Below are 17751 nucleotides of genomic sequence, written 5' to 3'. Positions count from 1 at the left end.
GGTTTTTCCCAATCTTGGCTGCCGATATGTTCATTCTCTACTCCATAGTGTCTAACTTCATTTGCGTGTCTTGCAAAATTTGAAGTAGCAAATCAGTAGGAGGTTGTGGATTGTTCTCATGGACCATTTCGTGCTCTACAACATTCTCGTCGCTGCTCATGTTTTCTTAGTTATTTGTCCTGAAAATATTTGCAAGATTGTTATATCAAATTTTCTAGTTTTTTTTTATACATTTACAATAAAATAAAAGCAATTATGACCAGAAGGAACACACAAATAGACCAATTTAATTATTCAATTCTAAACCTTCACTGCTACATTTACAACAGACTTTATTTGCAAAAATTTCCTCTTTTGAGGGTGTTACATTAGGGATTCAGTTACTTTGAATTTTATTTTCAGCTTCTCGTTCGGTTTTGGTTTTGGTCTTATACATATCTCACACCATCCAAGACCTATGGAAATGCATAAGAGGGTTGGCTTGACAGACGTTCCAAGTTTGAATTAGTTTGTTTCTGTAGGCTACTTTCCTCGCAGGAGTCCACCTGACTCTTTCCTTCCTCATTCGTTGTAGAGCCTGTTTTAAGATTTCATTGTCCTGAGGCATGGAACAACAAGTTTAATCGTAGTTTGGCATGTTCCTAATCAAGTATGAAAAGATGGGATGTTGTGCTTTCTTGCGAGGTGTCTTATGTACTTGCATCCTGTTACATTTAATCTAAGAAAATCTTAAGTTTACTAATCTTGTTCAGTAGTGTGCCCAAGGTTCAGTGTCGAACCCAGCGCTCTGATACCATATGTAAGAAACAAATTTTCTTTAACTAAAAAGGGTAGAGCTATATTCCAAATTAAGAACAAATTTGAAAACAACTTCAACTAATTTACTGAAATGAACATCGTTAGTTCCATTTAATGTGCAATTAACTGAATTAACAACTGAAACAACAACTAATTGAAATGACTGATTTCCATCATAATTACGGAAAGAACTTAAATCATTAACATTGATTCTATGATATTCGATATTCACAAGAGAAAATAAATGCATATTAAAGGATTGTAGAAGAATATATAAAAATGTAACTGGAGAGTCTTGTAATGGTTGTGCAAGCCTCGACTTTCAGATAAGAGAAGCATTAGTTTAGGCTTAACCTCCCAACCACCGACCATATCAATCCTCACACAATCTTTTGATAAGAAAGGCCTCCCTACCCTGGGGCTAAGCTTGGGGCACTTGGTCCAGCCATTTGAGCAATACCGGTATTTAGAATGTCCGCTCAGTAATAGACGGGCATGTTTGATTAAGTCGTGCTACCTACATCATGTGATCTTTAGAAGGCAAGCATGCCTTTAACGACTTTGGCCAAGGTTTATGGATGGGTTTCTAATACCCGATCGCCACCACTTGACTTGACAACAAAGTAATTGGATGGACATGCATGAGCTATTGAATAGTTCTTTAGAAGTAATAAAATTATCATATCAAATCTGATTTTTTTTCTTGTTCTTGTAGAACTTTCTTTCCACCTCTTCATCCTCTTTCTTGGCCAACTTGCTAGGTGAGTCTTGGGTGTCTATTCATAGAGGATATCAATTCATTTGCTGAAACTCAGCTGATGGTAATAATATTTCAGTACTAGCACAATAGTCCTTAAGACTCAAGAACTTCATTTATGAAAACTTCAGAGGATTATAACTCGAATCTGAAAGACCAGCTGAAACAAAGAGGAAATCATATCATGACATGTGTGTTTGGTTTAGACTTACCATGGTGAGATAACTTGGGGTGCTTGATCAGATGTGTTATTCTATAGATTTAATTTACATCACAGCTAAGTATTGTTATTTGTAAATCCTTGAAACTTGTTCTTGCATCTATACTTTCGAATGCAATACATATACCAAAATAAGATTAGGAAAACTGACCACATAACCTGATCAATGAAAGAATGGGTCTTTGCTTGGCTTTGAATGGCCGGCTCTCGAAGTCTGATTTTCAAATTCGGATTTCAGATTTGAAGACCATTCAGTGACAAGACTAGTAGCTCAGATTCTCTTCAATATCAGTCCCAAGAAATAAGGAAAGAAAAAGGGAAAAGGGAACAGAAGTAGAACTACATTATCAAGTGCTTGCTCGCAGACTTATGTTCGAGTATAAAACAAACGAGAATAATATAGAAGGCTTAAAAGGAAGCCGTGGCTCTTGGTAGTAGTTATAAAAAGATAATCGACTTCTTGGTTCACCGATTTAAAAAAGAAGAAGAAGATGCCGAGTGTACTCCTCGTCTCTTATAGAGACTTCTAATTATGAGGAAAAGAATTCGAAGGTCTCCTTATTAAAAGAAATAATTTATACTTTTATAAATATATATATTTGCACATTTATAAGTCATTTTCGAATGGCGTCATCATATTATTATTGTGTCCAAGGTTACACCTATGAGGGTATGCATATCTATATATGTGCATAACTAGAAGTTTATTTTATATTCATATTCTCTCAATGTATGTGCATCTATATATATATGTGTGTGTGTTAATAAAGATGAGCTTGAATAATTTTAATATTATGGTGGCACCATACTTTTTATACTTATGCGCACACACACACACACACGCACACAATGGAATGATGAGAATGCCAATATAAACCATTTAAAGGTATGTATTTTGATTATGTTTAATGTTTTATTGATTATTTAATAGCTCATGCGTGTCCAATGTATGTACCCTATTGTACAATCGCTAGGTCCTTACCATGGTAGTTAGAGGTCAAACTTGTCGATCGAATAAATGGAGTAAGGTAGTGCCCCATTCCGTAGATCCCGTTAAGCAATACTTCCCCACTTCGTCTGCTCTTGCAATCACCCATGCAACATTTTCCACAATAATAACATGTTCCCATGATAAATCCATATCAACATATAACATAGATAGTTGTAAAGAAATTAGTTAATTATCATCATTCAGAAACAAGCAACTATTAACTACCATCATCAATATATGACAAATAACGACTAACTACCTTCATCAACACATGACAAGTAACGACTAACTGCCTTCATCAACATATGACAAGTAACGGCTAAGTACCATCATCAATAAATGATTATAATAATTGATAATAACCAATTTCATAAGACACGATGGTTACATATAACTACCCATTTCACATGAACAGGGAAAAACAATAGCTTTTAACTAATCATCTCGATGAATATAATAATTTTTAAATATGTCAAAATTTCGGGATGTAACAATTTTGATCATGTTTTGTGTGATATTGTGGGCAGAGTAGTTGTCACATATTATTTGGTAGACCTTGGCAGTGTGATTGTAGGGCAGTGCATGATTGTGTGAAGAATGTGTTTATTGTTGAGAAAGGTGGCAGGAAGCATTCCTTGATTCCTTTGCAGAATGCAGAACTTGGTAGGAAGAACCTAAGTTTTGGTAGCCTAGTTGAGCTGAAGAATTCTCAAGGGGTTAGAGATTAGCATGGAAAACAGACTTATTGCACACCAAAGACAGTTGCGAAGACAATAGTTGTAGGAAAGGAGTTGTAGAAGTGGAAAAAAGGCAAGAGTGTACGAGTTGATAACTTGAAGGACATGTATGTGAAGAACTAATTCAGGGTTTATGTGCCGAACCTTGGAAAATGTTCTTCTAGCTACTAAGAACATATTTTCTTCGCACCTAGGGTGTCTAATGCAAGACCATCCCGGGGTAGTCATTGATCATGCATGCAAGAGCATCGAGCTTGGATTTGTGGACCTATGGTTTGTGCAGTTGGGAATGTGTTTGAGGTACATTGGAGAACCTTGTTCTATGTGCGCATAAAGTTTGGAGTGATCGTCTTGGAGATAGAGCCTTTTTGGTCGCTGTTGGTAACGTGTTCCTAATTTACTAGTAGACTTTGGAGATTGTTTCCATGAGCTTCACTACAAGGGAGTTGGCTTATGCACTCTTGGATTTGGACAGTTCATTGGCACGTGGACCTATTTCTAAGTGTACTCACCCTTATTTGGTCATATGAATTAGCTATACATTGTAAACTTGGGACTTGTCTTAAGCATTTAGTTATTTCATGTATGTAATGTTTGTTGTCAAGCTGACTTGTGGCTTGAAAGTTTATTTAATGTAACTTGCTAGACCGACTTGTGGCTTGGTTTAGTATAAGTAGGGGATCTTGTCTTGTCTTGAGAGATCAATGGATTATTCATTTAGTACGAAGAAGATGGAATAGAGGAGAAGAGCAAAGTTTAGCAGAGCTACAAGAAGGTTGCTTGGTAGCTTGCGAGCACAAATTTATATTCTTCTTGGGATTCTCTACTAGATTGTGGATCTGGGACGTTAGGAGTTGGATTTTGTGAGGTCTTGCAAATTGTTATTGTAATTGCTAATATATTTGGCCATAATTGGGAAGGCCTTACAGCCAAGCATGTTGGATGTAAATCTTGTGATTTTATTATGAGAATTGGTGTTGTTTTGGATCTAAATTTCTGTGTTATTGTTTATATTCCATTGTGTGGTTAATTGCTAGGGGCTAGGACATCTCCTTTGGAGACTCTCATGCCTTGTACTGCGTTAATTTGAAATGCTGAATATGAATATAGAGATCGGGCTCTAGAAATTGCTCTGCACTGTTGTTGCATGTGATTGCCATCTAGGCCCGATTAGACAAGATATATATACTAATTGCTGTTAGTTTGCCTTAATATTAATACCAATTACAATTTGTTGTCATGCAAATTATAATCGGTGCTTCATGCAGATTAGAAACAGTGATTTGTATATAAAATCAGACTCAGGTCATATCAATGCTCCCAGTAAATGGCAATATAGATCGATCAAAATGTGGATCACTATCTCAGATATATACTTGGAAATCATGATCAGATTATTGTGGATGATTATTGCAATTAATAAAATGATTTTGATATGTATGTATATGCATCAATAATAATATACACAATGTATATTGATGCATATACATGCTATGATCTATGAATCATTGTATTGGTTGTATCATCCATCATTTATCTGACTAAAGCTACTTATATTAACAAAATAATCTGTTTTTGGCCAAATTAGGCCTAGGTCTTGTGGAGATTTTCAAATTTGCGCTAAAAATGGAATAATTCGTACTGGGTTCATCTCACAGAATGTGGGCAGACTTTGAAGGTCTGCTGTAGACTTTTGCAAGAATATGACAAGGACCAGAGTTTTGCAAGAACCGGACCAGACTTTGGGGTTGGTAGGGAGGAATTTGGTAACATAGTAGAATAGTCTTAGATAGCTATTCACATAATGCATAATAAACAATAATGTTCTCCATAATAACTGAAGCCTATACAATTCTGGATTAGAGTCCATTACATTGAAATGAGATTCAAATATCAAAATTGGATACATATCCAAATTAATGACAGCAAAACAACCATTAACATTTAGATTTGTGAACACATTAAGATAGGAAAAAAGTACATTGGGCCCTTATATTTTATGGGACATTGGAGAATTTAAAGAACAGATTTTTATTAAATGAAGTTTGCGTGGAAGAGGGGGTCAAAGCTGTTGGGGAGAAATGTAAAAAGGGAAATTTGGTTTTTTGATATTTGCAAATAATTATTTCTTCTATAAAGGATTGCTTTCTTTGTTTGTAATTACAAAAAGCCTTGTTGAAATACATTACTATATGAAGAATTTATTGCTTATTTCATTCAAAGGTCACAACTGTGCATTGGAGAAGATCTACATTTCAATTTTGCAAAAAATTATGTAATGACCCTGCTCAAATTTGATCTCAAAATGTTGATAAAGGCTCGAGGAATTTCATCAAACACTTTGCATACAAGGGTTATATGACTGATATAAAATTTCAATTTGCTTTAATGACTCTCATCTTCAATTAGCATCAATGAGAATACTTGCAAGAAGATTTAGAATTGACTAAAAAATGACCTAACATGAATGTGCAACTTATTTTGACAATATTCAATGCATATATGTGACTGAAACTACTTGCAATATGCAGCTACAACAACTAGTAATTATGACAAACACTTTGGATGAAACCTAAGATGGCATTAATGCACTTACAGCCAAGTGGCATTAATACAAACACTTGGTATGCAAAATTATAACATTATTTATGTCAAAAAGAGAACCTACAGCCAATTGACATTTTGTCAAACAATTGGCATGCAAACTAATAAGCTGATTATGAATGATAAAAACATATTCAATTACAACTATATTAGACCAACAACTTATGTCTCCCTTATTACACATATAATGTCAACTACAATGCTAGTATGAAATGGCCAAGACTCTTGGCATTACAACATATGCAAACTATTTAATTTTCTGAGTACAAATACAGCCTTAGTATGAAATCTAAAATGCAATATATATGCAACAATTGACTTGAGAAACCTGGTACACAATTGTAGAAGAGCTGGAGACTTGATTGTAACACTTGTTGATGATGAAGACCCCTCCAAATGAAGAAGTTGACTCCCTTGAAGTGTCGCCCCTATTCTTGCCTGGCAATACTTTAGATAAATAAATGTAGACTCTAGGCTCCTCGAATTGGTCTTTGAAATGATTGTCTCGGCGATAGCAATTGAATGCAACAATACCCAGAACCATAGGATGCTTCAACGATGAGCTATGAACCAAAATGTCTTGCCAATGGTGCCCTTTCTGTAGTATATCAGACCACTGAAATTATTTACCAGCAACTTGATAGCTACTCCAAAATACGCCAAAACAATTGCCAAGCTCTCCCAAGATGAATGCTCAAATACCCACAAAGAAACAATACCCGAATGAGGCCATACAACCAAAAATCTGAATATGATATGCAAAATTGTCCACCATTAAAATCTGAAAAAGACTGGTAACTATAACAGCAATGTGCAATAAATGAAACTGACCCAATGATGAAATTCCAAAGCTCCAAAATGCCTCCAAAATCTGCAATAGATTTCCTCAAATCAATATCAGCAAAATTTGGCCAAGGGCCATAAAAGTTTGCTTTGAAGTACAAGTAGAAAGTCTGAAGCAACTTCCTCAACTTTGCAATAATTCAAGTGATATTTCACACCCTCAAAATTGCTCACCAATTGAGAGTTTTCGTTCTCAACGGCCAATTGTGACTACTACAGAAACCTTAGGCTCCACAGTGCACATCAACAAACATCAACATCAACAACAACAAATCTACATAGTGAGGATGAAGCCCCATATGCCTATTTATTCTTTTTTTCCACTTTCTCCAGAAACTTTTAAAACATTATTTTATTTTATTTATTAAGAGACTTTATAAAATATTTTATAATTCAAGTCACTTTATTAAATTAATTAAATATAAAGTTACCTTTTAATATTTATTTATTTGATAACTTTATAAATAATTAACTTAATACCACTTATTTATTTAATTAAAATAATTAATTAGTCATCCTCATAAAATATTCATTATTTTGGACAACTTAATTAATTAAATTAATTAAATCAAATTACCTCCAAAATGGGGACATAACAAATCATTGAATATCTGATTGGTAGAGGTCAATTTGGGGAGTTTTATTGTTGTATATTGCTGGTTACACCTCTGTATGCTGGCCATACTTCCTCATACCAGCCACACCATTTGAAGAGTTTGGGTGTGAGGGTTTTATTGCAGAAGATTGGCCTTTGAGGGTTAAATCTGCATTCCTGGTGTTTATTATTTGCTGCTAATCAATTCAACACCCAGCCATTCCATTTTGGAGTCATGTAAGTGCCTAGGGTTTCTGCATATTGTATTTACTGGTCATTTCTGTAGAAGACCTTTATCGCCAAATCAGCAAATAGGTATGTTGGATTTAGACATTTGATAAATTTTGTAAAATCAGATCAGAAATTAATTTGGGAATTTTCAGCTACTTGTATCGTTGAGTTTCTTTAGTTGTCTGAATTGTTTGCTTATTATAAAGTACATTATTATCTGTACATTATTTGGCAACTTAAGTCCATTACAAAAGCATTCAAAAAAAAATTTAAAAGAAAGAGGCAAAACAGGCTTATTACAAGAATTGCCTCTTGTTTATGATTTTTTATCAAAACATTTTCTGATTACACAATTTCAATGAGAAAGGTTTTGGTCCACAAAAGCGTACCAACACAACAACCAAAAGCAAGTCCAAATCTCACTTCTCTTGAAAAATGGGATTCCATCCTCTCCACTCTCTTGAAGTCTTCAGTTCTGAAATACTGCAATCATAGCTTAGCACTTATATCAGTTGAAAATGAACACTAATTTAAATTCCATTATCAACAAAAATACAAGTTTGCTCCCTATAAAGGGCCATTATGAATATCAAGTATCGTTTCACCCAAGCTTGGTGAATTCGTCAAGACACTAATAATGATTAAAATCAAAATAACTATGTTGCATACTAGTGTCCACAATTTATTCTAGAGTCCCCAGCATCTTAACATGAATGGAAACATGATAAACAATTCATTACCAACCCCATAGTACCCAGTCAGATCTCTCTGGTGCTGAAAGATTCTGAGCTTTCAAACTGCATTCAATGCACTGTGTTTACTCATCTAGATCATCTTGACCCCAATTAAACCCATCTGGTGGTTTTGGTCCCAGTGGATACAATATGACAATTTTGGATGTGGCTCTATCCATCCGCTCTAACCTTTTTTTCTCTTTATGCTTATATTTGCAACCTTGCCTTGCTTCTCCCTTGTTCTGTAAGACTCTAGACCGAGTACTACTTGTTGGATGCCTAATCCAAGATTTGTTACCAGCACAATGCACTTATAAGTTATAATTATTCAACAATAACCCAAGGTATGACTCACTCATAGCATCACAGAAATAACCAGAAAAAATATAAAACATATTATGAGGTATGGCAGAATGATATAACTTTTCATAGCATAATAATCTCTAGTACAAAACCGCCCTTTACTTGTTCATGTCTCAATACTAATTGACTCACAGTTAGTTAAGTATCCAACAGTCACCAATTGATGACAGAACGAACACCACTTTGGGACAATGTTTTATTACATTAACTGACAGTAGTCTTATTTAACTATTCATGGCATAATTGCTGCCTACATCAGCTCCCAAAAAGAAAAAGCCGTCTTCATGACAACAAGTATATGTCAAGTAATATCCAAGAAAACTAATGACAACAATGTAGATGGTGACTTGTACTACCCAAACTGACTGTTGTAGTGTAGTTCACAAATAAAATGGGGGTCTAGGGGCAATGGCCCTAGCAGGGTCAAGGGGCAATGCCCTTAGCAGGGTTGAGGGGTACACCATTTTCTTGATTTCTATTGATGTAAAAAATAATGTAGAAGGATCCAAAAAACAAAGAGTTCATGTATGGTGTGCAACTTTTCTCTACACTTTATGATAATTGTATTTGCTTGTACGATTGATATCTTTCTTGGTACGGCTTGGTTTTGTCGTATGTATTTCATTTTCTCTCCTTCGTACTACTCTCCTCTTCTTCCATGCGGTCCTACCATGGCTCCTCCATATGGCCCAACATTATCTTCCCAGTACAGCTCTTCTCTTCCTCTTTTGGCAATCGTATGGTGACCATTCCTCCACCCTCTTCTTTGTAAGGTGTACGACCAACCTAGATCTTTCTCTTTCTGTATGATGTATGATCAGCCTGATTGTAAGCTAAATGAATGTTGTTCAACTTGTGCTCTTCTCTTCTTTCCCACCGTATGACATTTTGTCTTTGCGAGGCTTGTGTGCTCCTTGGACGGACTGTATATAGATTCCGTACGGTTCTCTCTAAAATTTGTGAGATTGCATTTCTCTTGCGTTGGGATCTACACTTCCATCATATGGTATTCTACTTGGCTTGTTTCCAATGTACAACCTCTTTTGGTCTCATACAAATATCTTCATGTACCTCTTGTTATTTGGATAGCTTGTTCCATATAGGCACTCACAATTATACGACATGAGTTTGGAGTGCCTCTGTAAATCTCCTTGATTTACATAGATACAAATATACTTTTCTCTTGCCTTCCCTTTCTTTTTCTATTTATTTAGTGTCCTTGGTTTCTAGTTGCACCCCCCCTCTATTGTTTCTATTTGAGTAATTTGTATTTCTTGTTTTATTTTCCTTCCATTTTCCATCTTTGTACCATTAGAAGTATCTTTTATAACCTTACTTGCATCCATCGGTTTCTCTTACCCAATGGTTATACCTTCCCAAAGATTAGAGGTTAGCAAAAATATCACATAGTCCTCCATTTGCCAGTGAAATAGTGTGTTGAGTGAACTAGTTTCATCTTTTGAGAAATACAATAGCCTCAATACTCCTTTGTCATCGAGTCCCATTCCTCCTTCCTTAGCGTACTCCCCTTCATTAGATTCAAAGTTTGTGGTCAATTCCTTGCTTACTGCTTGGTTTCCAAGGTCAATGACATATTTCTTCCCTTCGCTCTCGATATAGAGGGTATTCTTCTAATTGTGGTTGGTCTTCGTTGTGATGAGTCACCCTCTTCCAAGGAGGATGTTGTATCCCTTCTTTTGCTGGGAAATGGTGATAGAGTCAAGGAAGAATTGTTGGGTCCCAATATTTACTTTTTGGGCCATGAGTATCCCCATCAGTTTTATATGGTGTTGGTTGACGCCTACCAAGTGGAAGGTTGGCAACCAGAGTGTTGGTTTTTTGAGTGCTTTCCATGTCTCTTATGGAAGCATATTTACTCCAGTCCCTCCATCCACAATGGTGTTGGTGAGGGTACAATCCATGATTTCTATTTCCACCATTGCTAGGGTCCAACCCACACCCATTGTCAACAACATAGGGTCTGTGGTATCACTTGTGGAAGTATCATTTTCAGGTCCTTTTCTTTTTGCCTCATTCATCCTTTTGTTGCTAACCTCTTAATCACCATGTGTATTACCAATGTTGGTGATTGCCACTTTCAGTTGTGGTAGTGTCTCTAATAGGTCTTCCACCCATAATGGGATGGTCGCCTGTCACATCTTTTGTATGATTTTGGCTTCTGAAGCTGACCATACAAGGGTACTGGTAGTGCCATGTGTCTAACTTTGTTCTTTCTCCATTGCCAGTTTCGTTTCCATTCTGGCTTCCTTCTCTATTTGTGGATTTTTTATTTTGGAGCCTCTTGATTGCAAGGACTTCCCTTCGAAGCATGTTACTTCTATGATGTTTACCGCCTTCCCCTTAAATCAGTCAACATCCTTGTGGTTTTCCGGAGTACACCATTACCTTTCTTCCACCACCTTAGTTTCTCTGGCAGTCTTCTGTCAAGTGGCCCCATTCGTTGCACCTGTGGAATTGTATCATGGGTCTTCCCTTCGCATTGTATTGAATGTGGCTTCTTGGGGTGTTCTTGTGGCTATTATTATTTCTTTGGTTGTTGTCGTAACCTCCCAATGAGGCATTAGAATTTATGGGTCATGGTGGTGTGGTTGGTGGGGTTGCCTATTCCCCTTGTGTGAAGCGCACTTGAGTGCTCCTCACCTTCAAGTTGTACAGGCACACCTTGGTGGAGTGTCCCAACACTTGGTAGACGTCACAAAAGGATTTCTTGGGGTTGTTGGCCTTGGTGTGTCCTTCACTTTTGCTCTTTGTACACTACTATTCCTTGCTTTCCTTAGTCTCCTTGTCTACCCCCATCTCCTTCATCATCACTCATCTTCTTCTTTCCTTTGGATGTCTTACTCTCACTTTCAATATCCAAGACTCCATTGCACGCCTCCTTATAGGATGATGGAGGTACTACCTTCATTTTTTTCAAATTCAAGGAGTCACCCCTTCATAAACAATCTTTTGTTCAACCTGTCTACAGGCTGATTTTCTAGCCTGCCAATCAATTCCTTTAGCCTTTGATGGTAGGCTTGAATTGCCTTGTTCTTTCCTTGTCGAGTATTATATATTCTTGCTACCAACTCATACTCATTATAGAGTAACTTAATTTTTGCCTTATAAGCTTACTTCGGGTCCTTCCGAGTTGTTTTATTTGTTGTTGGAAGATACGTATACCAATCAATTGCTATACCTGGTAAGGTGGCTGAAAAAGGCTTTCAACTAGTGCTTCTCATCATCTTGACCACTTGCTTCCCAAATGTTGATGCATGTCTTGCAATGTCAAGATGGGTCCTCCAATCCATCCCCATTTTATTTGGGAAGCTTCTATTTGTTGGGGTTGTTCATTATTCTTCTCCCACGATTTGTACCTTGTGTGTATTATTAGACTTAGGTGGGTCAGTCACTCCATGTCCTTGCACGTGTCTTATACAACTAGGCGTGCATTAGTCCTCTTCCCTTTTACCACCTTATCATTCCCTCTTTGATGGTACTAGTACTCCCTCCTTCCATGAGTTTCAAGTTTTGTTTTCCCTGTCCTTTATGATATGGCAAGGTTTCCAATGCCTCGCAAGGTACTTTTGAATAGGTTCACTACCTCTCCTTCCAAGTCCTTTTCTTCGCTACTAACTTCCTCAAAGCACTTTGATGACTCTATCTACATAGAATCACTCTCCCAACTGCCTGCATCACACCCTTGTGGTGTGCAAGGAATGTTTAGTAGGGGTAACTCTCTTACACTCTCTTCCCACTCCTGTTGTGTGGGTGGCAATCCCTTGTCAGTGTGCATACTAGTGGTGCCCTCTAGTTGTTGGTAGGGCTAAGAGAGCTTCCCACAAGCTTTTGTACGTGTTGTCATATCTTGTCTTGCTATTGCATTCTCAAAGACCTTATCAGAATCTCTATGTCCGTAGACTGTGCTTCCTTCCTCATGCATCGCCTTCTATTTTTATTTGGCAGGAGCATTAATTTTTGTTGCTAGAAGTGCAACGCCTAATTGTGTTGCGTGGTTCTTCCTCCCTCTCGTTCCTTTCTCATAACATTGGATTGTTTTCTTCCTATGTTGTTCTCTTTCTCTTGCCTTGTGTTGTTCTTCGACTTCTACCAACGTGCAAGTCAATAGTTTTGGAAGGCTACCCAGAAGATCGTACACTAGACCATTCATCGTAAGTTCGACATGTATGATGCTAGGGGTGACTGCTCTCTTGAACCTCTTGTTAACAAACACGTCACACATGCAAACTAAATTTTTTATGAATTGGTCTTCTCGAGTCACTTTGGTATTGTCCTCGACACCACTATTAGTTACCAAGACTTGTTGGTCAAAGGGACAACTCATTATGCCGCCATTCTGCTTGTCCTACTCCATTCAACCTCCAGGTTTAGACTTAGGCAATGACGCCAAAATGTTGGATGCCTTAATTGAGATGTGCTACCAAGACAATGCACTTATAACCATTCAACAATAATCCCAGATATGAATCACATAAATAACTAGAGAAAAAACAAAACATATATAATATAAATTTTCATAGCATAAGAATCTCAAGTACACAACCACCCTTTACTTGTTCTTGTCTCAATACAAATAGACTCACAGTTGGTTAAGTTACCAACTGACAACACAACTGAAATCCTTTCAGAACAATGTTTTATTACATTATGTAACAGAAGTCCTATTTAACTATTCATGGCATAATTGGCACCTACACTATTCCACTTGCTAAACACAAGAAGTGCTAAGCAAACAAAATGCGACAAACACAAATCTAAAACATCATATCCAACCCTATAAGTACAAGAAAAACCTGTTCTGAAACCAATCTCATTCATAATTAGCTCAGATATTCCATTGTATACATCAAACATGAATCCATTCAGTGTAGATAGATTTGTTCCTAGTGAAAATTGTTATTTTTTTATGCAGCCAAAAGCATAGTCCTTAGAAAGAACTTGCTTGGTGTTTTAGAATAAGCTTTGGATCCTTGGTTTTTCCTATAAGCGCAACTCATTAAATTATATATTTGAATCCGAGCATGAGTTGAAAACTGAATGATTATTAACAGGATTTGTAGATTTTTTATTAATGGTATTTATGCTATGAACTTCAATGCAAATAGTCCCTTCATGCATTTATTCAATTAATGTTTATCATGACCAATATGCCATCTTCATTGTTTCTCACAGAGGAGTGGAGCAACCCTTTTTAATCTTTCACTGTTGACTTCTGATATGTGGGCAGTAATTATCCGTATTTTCTTTTATCATCAAGGGGTGAGTGGATTATTTTTACGAAAAGGAATCTTATTTGTTTAGTGACCTCATAGTTGAATGATTATTTCATAATATGTCCCCTATTCATGTACGGTAATTTCTACCGAGTCTTCTATGAAATTTTTAATAACCATTGTGTGATTTTGTCTTACAGGTTGATTGGTTATACTTTGTTGCTCTTGGAATTGTAATAGTTGGCCTTACCATTTATTCTTTGTAGTAAGTAGCCAAACTGCACTTCTTTAGTCTCTTTGGCTAATTTTTCTACATCTATTTATTCACAAGGAAAGTTGTTGTATGCCATTACGTGTCACTGAGACCAGCGGTTTTCTTTTTTGACAGTAATGATCAAGATATGACTACTTCAAGCATTGGTTACCAGAATGATCAAATTGATGGCATACCATATGCACAACTCAATCAACTCAATCAAGAGAGAGAAACTAGTCCACGAAGCATAAATGTAAATCAAAATTAGCAAAATGCACTTAATTTTCTTCCATTGAAGACAATCTCTAGAGTCTAAACAAATTCATTTCAAAACCAAAATGAAGATCTCTTTAATATCTTAACAAAATATAATTTTCTGTTTTATTGTCTAATATAACGTTTGTTTTGCATCTTAAGAAATGCATCAAACTCTATAGTGCTTTCAGTCTCTGTTGACAACAGTTGGATTTTAATGCCAGGGGAAAAACATGCCGGTTAACACTAATGTATGTACAAGTGAAACAGGAAAACAATCTAAAGGAGTATACACAATTTAATTACAAAGTGCATCTTGGACTCGGGTTATATGTATGAATTGGAGTAACATGTGGAAGATGATCATTTTTCTACCTACTTGTGAATTTGCACCAGGTTTTAGATATCAATAGCAGTTATACGGCATCCACTCTTATGTAATTGTAGCATCAATTAGGTATTTGATTTCTTCATAATTATTCATGTGGAACAAGATCCGATCAAAGGTTATGCTCAAGATGTATTAAAGCCCGTTCGAGCTTCTGAAGGTCTCATTGATTATTTTTTTGTCTTATTACATAAGAGGGTAAAGTGAGCAGGAAACAGCCAGTGTATTATTCAGAATTTGACAAATATAGTCACCAGAATAATTAGCTTTAGCATAGTCAGGTAGGGCATTAGTATCCTTATCATCATCTTTTTTATTAGTCTTTTGTTTGGTGGGATTTTTATTAAAAAAATTAGCAAACAGCCCAAGAAACCACAGACCATCAAGATTTACATTTTGGTCCCAACTTTTGAGAAGGTAAAGACATAACAAATAAAGGATTGGAGGATTTGCCTTTTTTTCCTTCAACTGATGTCCAACCATCCTAGCTAATTGCTTAATTCAAATGTTCTTCAATACAAAAATAAAAAATAAAAGATTGTTATTATCTACTTGGTGAAGACATGGATTCTATAATTAGCTTTTTTCAAAAAAAAAAAATTGTTTTTGATGAAAATGATTATGTTATTAAATCTTAAATAAAGGAAATAGTTTTTTTCACCAGTTTTTAAAAATAAAATTGTTAATGTTTTGCTCAGAAAGAAATATAAACAACAATAATCAACATAAATAACACTAGACACTACCAACTTGAGGGGAAAATCATAGCCACACCAAAAATTCTTTCTTTTATTAAATAATAGAGGTCTAAGTACAATGCTTCTAACTGAATATAAAACTCATCACACAAGCAATGATATATATCTAGAATTGAGAGACTCTTCGTATCATAATCAGCATCTTCATTCTCTATATGCACACCTCTTACGCATGTCTCTTCATACTCTAAAATGCATGTCTCTTTGTATTTCCAAACATGAGTATATGAAAGAGCACCATGCAAATAATCAAGATATCTCCTGCAGCTAAAAACATCAACACTCCCTTAGCAAAGGAGATATAAATTGCAGATTTCTTGTCATGACAAACACAATGGCTACACCCATGTGTATCAATAACAAAGAATTATCGCAGATTTTATCAACATGACATTCACCATGGCTACTCCTAGAGGGTTAAAAATCAGGAAACTATGTCACAAAGTCAACACATACTACTCCCAAAGGGTGGAACATGAGCTTTCACTTCAAATTTCTCTCATAGAGAAAAAGGCATTAACAAAAGATTGCACCTCGAACTTCTCCCTCAAGGAGAAGCACTCATTAACAAGGGATTGCACCTCAATCTTCTCCCTCACAAAGAAGAACTCATCAAAGCATGCAAAAGAAAAGATCATCTAAATGTGGAGACTCCCACTCAATAGGGACAACATACTCACAACTCTGATTATCACAATACATTAATTGATTCCAATATTTGACCAAACAAGAAGCTTGTGTGATCTTGTTGATCCTCTACAAAGGCCTTGACAGTCTCAATCTGCCACATAAGCTCCCTCTGAATCTCAATTCCCCTTCTTAGAAGAAACTAATCATAGAACAATTTACAATGTTTCTAGTTATCAACCCTACGACAACAAATTATGTCTCCATTCTTCAACTTACAAAACTTTCTCATAGAATGCAACGAATTCTTTCTTCGCTCGATTGTAATCTCTCAACATGCTCCTCGATCCATTTTGGAAAAACATTTAGGGAGAATAGTAATAGTTCATAGAATCAACCTAACACAAAGGGAAATACCAATGCTAGAAGCATACATAATTCACTATTCTAATATATGAATTAATAATCATAAAAATAAATCATGAACATTAAATATTTATCTCTTTAATTGTCTAATTTCTCTCACAATCCATCGATTGTAACATAGATGCAAGCCAAAAAAACTTTGCATGGACACCTTTGAATGATTATTGTCATGCCTATACTACCCACAAGACAGATTATCTATATTCATAAATCAATCATACACTTGAGCAAACATGAAATGGTTATCTAGCATATATCATATACATTATGAAAGATATAAACTTATGCTTCAGACACGAACGAAATCATAGATTGCTTCAAATGTAGAGTTCTTCACACTAGAGAGTAAAATCGCAACACTACATTCTATCAATGCACAATAATCCCATAAGATTCTTCCTAAAGAGTAACGAACACTCATGGGGCTTTACAATTGATGCTAAAAGACCTTCTAAATAGACTTTTCCCTAGTAACACAAAGCAACACAAGCATTACAATACAACAAACTAACGAGAAATAACTCAAGTGGACTACGTTAAAATTATCTTTCTACAATGATACAGATGCACACACTTCCTTGAATCATAACAACATGTGATGAATTTTGACTAAACATCACACCACCCATAAAGACGATAACAAGAAGTAGCCAAAAACCTGACGATTACTAGAATAATTGGTGATGACAAGGAACCTCCAATGATGCTACAACATCAATGTAATAAAAAAAAGGGAAAGCTACAAGTCATGAACAACAATACCTCATGAATTCAATAAATAAAGAAACTTATATGAAATTTGTTGGATTGGTATTAAGCCCAACAAAAATTGCAAAACTTGCGCATGTCAAGCAAGGTCACATGTAGAGACATTGCCCCTATGTGATTGCCTACATTTATCGTGGTTTGTGGGTTAAATTATTATTTTTTTCAT

At 35.8% G+C, this 17751-nt stretch overlaps 1 protein-coding gene and 1 long non-coding RNA gene across 3 annotated transcripts in view; one reads left to right on the top strand and one right to left on the bottom strand.

The window, feature by feature from the left end:
* Nucleotides 1-14927, top strand: part of LOC149532225 (uncharacterized) — a 208205-nt gene extending 193278 nt beyond the window's left edge. Inside the window, exons 9-12 of one of the 2 annotated variants that reach the window (XM_089808523.1) lie at nucleotides 14067-14153; nucleotides 14308-14372; nucleotides 14496-14616; nucleotides 14843-14927. In XM_089808523.1, the coding sequence (XP_089664649.1) occupies nucleotides 14067-14153; nucleotides 14308-14372; nucleotides 14496-14616; nucleotides 14843-14920 (351 nt within the window). In that variant the 3' untranslated portion in view covers nucleotides 14921-14927. Of the gene's footprint in view, nucleotides 1-14066; nucleotides 14154-14307; nucleotides 14373-14495; nucleotides 14809-14842 lie in introns of those variants that run through there. The other variant, XM_089808524.1, reaches the window with a different exon arrangement.
* Nucleotides 6257-7268, bottom strand: LOC149532226 (uncharacterized). The gene is made up of 2 exons (XR_016358902.1): nucleotides 6939-7268; nucleotides 6257-6852 (listed from the first exon to the last, which is right to left on the bottom strand). It is a non-coding gene; the product is annotated as an uncharacterized LOC149532226 (long non-coding RNA).
* Nucleotides 14928-17751: the final 2824 nt, after the last annotated feature.

The sequence above is a fragment of the Cupressus sempervirens genome, chromosome 11 (genome assembly GCF_028749045.1).
Source record: "Cupressus sempervirens isolate cs-2001-9-10 chromosome 11, ASM2874904v1, whole genome shotgun sequence".
In the NCBI taxonomy this organism is placed as follows: Eukaryota; Viridiplantae; Streptophyta; class Pinopsida; order Cupressales; family Cupressaceae; genus Cupressus; species Cupressus sempervirens.
The sequence above is the reverse complement of the archived record's forward strand: the minus strand, read 5'-3'. Positions and strand labels throughout refer to the sequence as shown.